At 33.0% G+C, this 8,438-nt stretch overlaps 1 protein-coding gene across 6 annotated transcripts in view; it reads right to left on the bottom strand.

Annotated features, from left to right (window-relative positions):
- Positions 1–260: 260 nt before the first annotated feature.
- Positions 261–8,438, bottom strand: part of LOC124604429 (polypyrimidine tract-binding protein 1) — a 263,865-nt gene continuing 255,687 nt past the window's right edge. For all 6 annotated transcript variants that reach the window (XM_047136477.1, XM_047136479.1, XM_047136481.1 and 3 more), the window contains one exon: positions 261–7,873. In XM_047136477.1, coding sequence (XP_046992433.1) covers positions 7,805–7,873 — 69 coding nt within the window. In that variant the 3' untranslated portion in view covers positions 261–7,804. The remainder of the gene's footprint in view (positions 7,874–8,438) is intronic.

The raw sequence follows: 8,438 nt of genomic DNA, 5'->3' as shown, positions 1-8,438 counted from the left end.
AATAACAAAGTACTGGCAAACAAGAGCATACAGAAGCAGAAAGATATGAGAGACAGAAAGATAGTGGTTAAAATTAAAAAGGGGAAAATTGAAACACTGATTTTACCACATGTAGTAAATGAAGTACCATACTAATATTTTGCTTAAACAACAGGAAAGGGTCAAACTGGATTGGATGTAGGGACTGAGGGCCAATTTTAATAATATTTGTCTTACGACAAGATTCAAAAACAATTTTCTTTTTTTTACAAATGCATACATACATTATTATTTTGGATTTTATTACAAAAGAAAGTAAACACACCATTTGAAAATGATCTTATATTCTGAAATAATACTAATACCATTAATCAAATGCACCATTCTTAACAGTTCACAGAAATTCAACCTGCCTTGTATTTCACAAAAAAATTATGTATATCAATTCAGGGCATACAAAATTTGACATAAAAATATAATTCTAATGATATTTTTTTTAAAAAGAAGAACACACTACCAACTTTCTTCACTATAAATCCTGCAGCTGAATACATCAACTGTTGAAGTATATCAGCCATGAATTCCTTTTTCTGCAAGCAGTACACAGTACTGACTTACTATCCATATACTTATCTTCTGTATTTTTGCAATTAGATTAATTTAATTCTTTTTCCAAATCCAGATACACAACAAAGGGATTGCATTGTTATGCTGTTGTGCAGAACAGCAACACACGTGACATTGGCTACCTTCACTTTCATCTTTTAGAAAAATTTTGGTCTGTTATGAAGTAACCACTACTGGAATAAAGGCTCTTTCTGATACAGAAACTTTTTTTCTTTTTTCTTTTTTAAACAGAAAGTAGTTAAAAACATTTGTGACAAATTTGTTGGATTACTGGCAACAAAAGAAAAGAATTTTCTAGTAATGATTAAGAAAGTTACTAAGGCTGATTTAAAACTAAAAATGGGGGAAACCATCAGCTGCTTTTGTATAAATGATTTCAAAAATGAAAACCATCACTTTAAAATTACACTAATTACAAAAACAGGCCTCCAGCACTACATAACCACATCTATTATAAATTAATTATTGTATGCATCTGTAATGTTCCATGATGGCTGAGCACTTTCCATTTAATTTTTCTTCCACATAAATCAGTAGTTAATATGACAACAATACCACTACACAAGTTTAACAGGTTTTTCGGAGTATATTAAGAAAGTTTAATTTGATCTTCAAAGTAGATGAGCAAAGACAGCAATCCATTATAAAAACTTCTTTAGCAGCAAGAAAAGGCACTGTAAAGTTTTGTTTCATACTGGGTCCCACATTTTACAGAAGCATTTACCTACTTTCAACAACATTGCATAAAAGGAAAAAAATGTTTTGGACTTAATTTATAACGTAAAAAGTGGAACTCGTCACCATTTGCTTCTTAAAATATAACTAAAATCTTTCATGAATACAATTGTTCCATAAACAATACTCCCACTTTAAAGTTACTAATTCAGTGCTTCATCGTAGAAATTTTAAGTCCCTAAAACAATTCAAAACTCACAGTTAATGACAGAGAAAAATTACACTCTACCAAATAAACGTACCTTCATGTACTGAAATGTCCTAATCAAGCAAGAAGCAAATAGTTTCAATGTGACTTTTAAAAAATTCTAGCACAGACAAGCAGCACATGCAACAAAATCAACACCTTTGCATAACTATTTTATAATGGTAGGTTTTCTGAAATAATGTCATGTATTTTTTGCACCATTCTCCAAATAACAATCAGTACTTTATCTACAAACAATGAAAGAAAAATAGTAAAAAGATTTCAATACAACAAACCTGAACGAGAAAACAAGGCTGCTTTTGTCAGAGATGGAAGGTCGAAAGTGTGTACAGTGGAGAACAGTATAACAGATGATCCCATGTTAAATTTGCATTGCTTGGTATAACACAAATTAATCTTACTTTTCATTCACTTCACTTCAGAATAATGTGTTTTATGCCATGTATGTACACGTATGCACGCACGGACTTTTGGGGCCTTTGCCACTGAAGGTAAAAAAATCTTTCAGGTTATTAGACCAACTGCACACTTTTTAAGGACAAATCTCATGTGGCCTAATCATCTAGATGATGTTTATTATCCAAATGACAATATACACACCGAAACTATTGGAAGTGGAAGGTACAGAATGTGATCTCTTCAATTTCTTAGGAAATATGATGTATCACTATCATTTTTAGCAATAAAAAAATCTTCATAAATATGTCACTGAGTCTTGAGAAGTATTAATTGAATACACTGATAGTGCTACAGAAAAATTAATTTCGAAGTACTGATGGGAAAACTCCCAAGCTTATATCAATGTGACTGACATTTTAACAAACGAGCTTATCTGAGTAACCAATCAAACTTTCAGGCAGTATTCATTATTGGTCTAAAATGTGAAAGATTTTTCTTTCAATCCAAGACACTAATGTGATGCATTACAGTTGGAAGAGGTACCATGCATCACCCAAACCCAAAGGAAAACCTCGCGCAAGCCCAATACCAGGTACATTAACCCTCTAGCCGTAAATGCACCGTTTTAAAAAGGGGATTACAGTTCCCTGAGGAAAACAAATCAGATTCAGTTACAGTTTCACAACAATTAAAAATTGTCAGGCTTATGAAAAGACGACTCCCATCTTTAACAGCAGTGCAAGGATAAATTATTGTGTTCTCATGCACTAAAAAAATTGTCCAAGTGATTGTCAGAACAGCCATCAATAAGGTGATGAAACAGTATTTTCACTGTTACGGTAAGTAGATTTACACTTTAAATCTTCAGAAAAATGTGTGGCTACTGCCTACATACAAAAGATTGCCTATGATCTACACTTTGTACCAGTGAAATATAATTCTAGAAGTGATATTTCTTCCTCCATTTTCCATATAATTGAACCTCTGCCCTTTTAACTGGATAAGAACCCTGTAGTTCTCAGACTGCAATAAGTTGTGTATTATTGAAATTACAGTATGTAGATGAAAGTATGAAAGAACACGGTTAGAACAAAGTATAGTTCAGTGTCTATCCGAAGAGAAAGAGAACATTTTAAATTCTCAGGTAAAAAATTGCATGACTGCCGTACCAGTCAACTCCAGAAACAAACAACTGTACGAAAATTATACATATGACAAAGCTTTCTACAATTTTTTTTCTTCAATTACACCTGTGGCCCAAGAAGACTCTGCTGAAGGGCAGCATTTCATTCCAGATGAATGCAAGGAAAGGAGTGCAGGTTAATGTAATTTCCCCTAGCGTCTATCAGAAACAAAGTGTTCACATTTGAAGGAAGACCAAAAAAGGCTCTTTTGTACTCTAACATCAGTGACAGAAGCACAACACTCTTAATGGTACTGGTTCTAAACTCTCAACTGGAAATTCTCATACTGCTAACAGCTTGTACATAAAAGGTGTCAAAATCTGGACTTAAAGGTGTCTAGTTGCTGCTGTAAAGCACGACTCTATTCTAATATGAGATGAAGATAAGTTTCTGCAAATGCAAGTTTTGTGTTACACATACTGAACACCTCTTAACACAACTACTTTAGTCTGTTGTAACAACCAAATGGTTTAGTTGAATTCATAGGAAAAGGTATCTTTCATCAGCACGATACCAATTTAATGTAAATGACAACTTGGCAGCATATTTATTTTAATACAGATATTCACATCCAGCTATTGCAACAGAGGAAGGCTGGAAATCTAGTAATATTGTTGCAGTATGTAGGCAAGCAACCTGTCAGTATACAGGAACTGACGAAAGTAGAAAAGACAGAAGTTTCATTGAAAATTGTGATTGGGACAGACCAGTACCTGTTAATTGACATATTATCAGGAGTTGCTGTGAACTTATCTTCAACAGCAATCTTTTTAGTTACTGGAAATATACATGACATATGTAGTTTACACAGTGTTTAATTAGGAAGCAAAAACGTTAAATAGAAAAGTGTATTTAAATAGTTGTTTAATAACCTATGTGTACTTTGATCCCATTTTACACACGAGGCACCGTTCTGTTGCTTATATATAATATACATATACAATTTTTTATATATTATATAGTAAGAGTCAGGTTTTCGCTGGCAAGTTAGTTCTTTCTTCATATCAACAATGATAAATGCTCTGCCCTCTGTAAAGCTATTTCGGGATAAAAAATTTACTGCACTGATCTAATATGTAGCCTTTGGAAGAAAAACCCAATTTATTCTAACATTAAATGAAGATCAGATCTATTACCCTGTTTGTATGGGGGTTAAGAAATTCCAATTCTTCAAATCCTTATTAACAGTTTGAAACTAAATGTTATGACAGAAAAGTCTATTTTCTTCTCAGGCAAAGACCTTTCAAGAATGAAGTATCACAATTGTATGGGAGGGGGCGCGGGATTCGGACAAATGTACGATATTTTGCAGGCAATACATTTAAAACAACAACCCCCCCCCCTCCCCCTATTTCATCTCAGCCAAGGATTACATTTAAAACTTGACAATTTTCAGGGTAATCAGATTACAAAATGCAGATCATTTATTCCTTATGCTGTTATGATTTCATTCTCTTCTGTAAATCATTAGGTAGGTAGGAATTTTTTAAAATCTTTGTGTTCATAATGGGTGATTGTCAGCTAGCTATAGGTCATAGTTACGAACATTATAAAATATTTTGCTGCTAGAAAAGAGACTCAATTGTGTGTATGTGTGTGTGAATTGGTCTGCACAACCAACCCTATAATTAAACACCCCTTTCTGTTTGATAAATATAATACTCATTACTTTGTCACACATGTAACTCAGATTAAAGCTATGATAACAATACTGTTTCAAATATATCAACACACTGATCATTTTGAAGATACATGATTTGAGGAAATTTTTTTTTTTTTTTATATATTCAGGGCTACAGAAAGCACCATCAATTCTTGAATGCTAAAAAGTTATAAAATTTGAACATTTTTTAAGTAGTAAGAACTAAAGCAAACGGCAGTATTTACTTGGCTCACTTTAAGTAACATCCGCTGTTAGTGCGAACTGACCAAGTTTAAAAATTACCTTGTGAAAGCAGGTTTTAGGTGATTTACATATGATAAATATCACAAGATTATGCGAGTGCATGTGTTCACGATTTACTTTATCTTAAGACTTGTTGATGCCACATGCTTCAATAGTTGCAAGATTTAACAATTCAAAATATCTGCCTGACCATCATTAACTGAAATGGAAGAAGAGGAAAGGACACGATAAGGTAGGTAATATTCAATATCGTTAATAGTTTCTAATTAACAGACAACAGAAATGAAAAGATCCTGGTTTACTACAGTGTCTTTATATGTCATTATAATACACGATTTTTCAGCCTCTGTAAAAACTAAATCTCATTCCACTCTTAATACTCCCAAATCTTTTTCACTAAGTTTATACATATCGGGGTTGGGGAGCGCGGGGAGAATGAAGATAAAAAGCCTGAACAACTTATGACATTTACGCATCTTTCGATTCTTGAATATATATATATATAACTCAGACCACTTATATAAAAACCTATGCTACTAACATTTAAACTAATTACAACAGACTGCCATTTACAAACGGTTCATGGCAAATTAAGAAATCTAACAAATCCTATTCTAAACAAACTGGCCCATCACAATACCACATACATTGTAGCAAGTTTAAAATTTTTATGAAGCATTTCCCAACTGAATTATTTTGCAGTTCTAACTGCAGGCAAGTCAATTGCAGAACACAGTCATGAAGTATTCCGAAAAATGTATGCAGATGCTTGGAATGATACTTTATCTCCATTAGTTTAAGGGAGACTTGTGAAAGAACACAACTGAGCACGAGAGAATATTAACAGCAGCAACATTTGTTAAAGAAAGTATGTGCAAAAAATGTAAAAACTTCTTTCTTTATACATTAAAATTACTGTAAAATATAAAACTGCTCTCTGAACACTCACAAATAATGTTTCCAAACATATATGAAATCTGCCCCAAATTTACTAGCAATACTGACACTGAAATTTGTGACACTTCCAAGATAATAAATCTAACAAAATGTTACTTAAGACTTGGGCATAAAGGAAAAAAATACCATCAGCATTAGCATTCAATTTACACATACATACGTAAACAAGCACACGAAGTATTTTCAATACAGCACATAATAGTCTCTAAGCATCCGTTAAAAAAATTAGCTTTATTCCTCCAATTCATCAGGCTAGGTGATTTACATACCCTTCACTGACTTTACATGCTGTCTTCTTAGCACACCATTATGTCGTTTAAACATAATATGTACTTACTGTTATGAATTTGATCACATAACACAATTTTGTAACCATTCTATAATTTTCAAACTTTAAATCAAAATACCGTACACATATCGTAAACCGCTATTGTGTATAACTCAGGACAGGTCAGGTAGGTTTCACTTGCTTTCTTTCCCTCTCTCTTTCTCTTTCATATTTTGTGGTTTACTGTTGCAAATAAAACTGACATTCAGCAAAATATAAAGGTATAACACAAAAATCCCAGACACACTCATACATAAAACTGATTGACAATGATGATTTGCAAGAGATGCTCTGTCTTTTCAGAGCAATATTATGCACCTTCCACACAAACCAACAGTGTTACACAATACACAGCACAGCTTAGCAAACTTGAAAGTATAGAGCATCACGTACTGAAATTTGTTACTTTGTCCAGACACAATGTATCATGCCGAACCAGTACACTCTAACATAGCAATCTTTGTGTTGTACAACTTCTTATGATACTTAGAACAAAACTGGAAGGATAGATTACACAGAAAATAAGGAAGGACACAGAAAAATACTTTTACACGAGCAAATTACTTCGATGCATAAAAAGTGAAAAAAAAAAAAAATCAACAAATGAACCAAAATTAAGCTTTTTTTTTATTACCAGTATTGTTGCTGGAAAGCTCTTACCATTTCAGGTAATATCTTATTACACAATGCTGACAGAGACATCATTGGAAAAGTAAAGAAATGCATAAAGATAGATGTCAGAGTCACTGTCCAATAAACATCTGATGCTGAACAGAAACAAATTTCAGTACAACCGTCACCTTTGTAATATAAAGGGGTATCAAGAATATAATGGACAATACACATATATGTATACACATAAGGAAACACTATCCTTGTTGTATTACTATTAATAACTGGGCTACAAGTATATCAACTAGCCAACCCTGTTTCACTCTAATTGTACACAAACAGCAAAAAAGTGACCGCTGTGAACGCAACAGTGAAACACAAGAATTAGTGCAAAAGAATGATGGGTAGGAAGAAAATAGGAAATGGTTGGACATAAATGATATACATCCATCAATGAAATGTTGTAAGTTATACCACAGCTATTAAAATATGTCACTTTAATATCAAGTGCTCAACTCCTTCCATAATTAATTTGTGGTTTTTAATTTTATAAAGGGAAGAAATTAAATTCTGTGCATCTAATTCATGAGTAGCAGAATAATGATCAATTGACATGAGTAAAACATATGTCCTACAGTAAGGTTTTAAAAACTGACTTTCCAATTAACATTCATTGTCCCTTCATTGCATTTCCTTACATTTGCTATGCAATGTTTTGAAAATAGCGAATCGTCTTTCCCTGATAAATACAATGTACCATCAAAGTATGAAAGCACACACATTAAATTCAGGCTCGTACACCTAAATTCAGCATTTCCTCTTAATTCACACGCAAGACACATTTTCGAAGATAATACATTTGGGTGTATTTATATGTTGGACTTTGAGAACGAGACTCTCAGATGATTGGACTCACTCAGCTGGTAATTGTGCATTTTCTGAAACAAAGAAACAAAAGCATATGAAGGTACTATCAACCTGCAATCACAGTATTTTCCCTTCATCCTATTAATAAACACTCAATTCAGGAAGAAAACTAATGTCACAATTGCATCTACATATCTAACTTCGGATAATGGAAACAACATAAAAACCTTATCAAAAAGGTGAAGAGACGTTAATATATAAAAAACCTACAACACAGTAAGCTAGCACTCATTTCCTCATCAGGAGGAACCAATCTGAGCAGCCCTTCCTTACAAGTATTCACTAATTTCATCTAACATTGCCTCAGGTCTTATACCATCATTTTGTTAGGTCACAAAAATCGACAAATCACTTCTTAAAGTTATGTTTGTGGCGTGTTGTGTGTGACGTCAAGAATACATGCCAAATTTTCATGAAAGAACAAGCAAGACACACGCGACATTAACGGGAAAATATTTTAAATCTTTCACAATTCAAGTTCACATCACATAGAATGTCTTACTATGAACTTGAGTCACATAAGTACATTATCAACATTGGTGTTACAAATGGAGGGCTAGCTTTTCAAAAACTACA

Source organism: Schistocerca americana, chromosome 1 (assembly GCF_021461395.2).
Source record: "Schistocerca americana isolate TAMUIC-IGC-003095 chromosome 1, iqSchAmer2.1, whole genome shotgun sequence".
NCBI classification, from domain to species: domain Eukaryota; kingdom Metazoa; phylum Arthropoda; class Insecta; order Orthoptera; family Acrididae; genus Schistocerca; species Schistocerca americana.
This window is presented reverse-complemented; position numbering and strand designations above follow the sequence as displayed.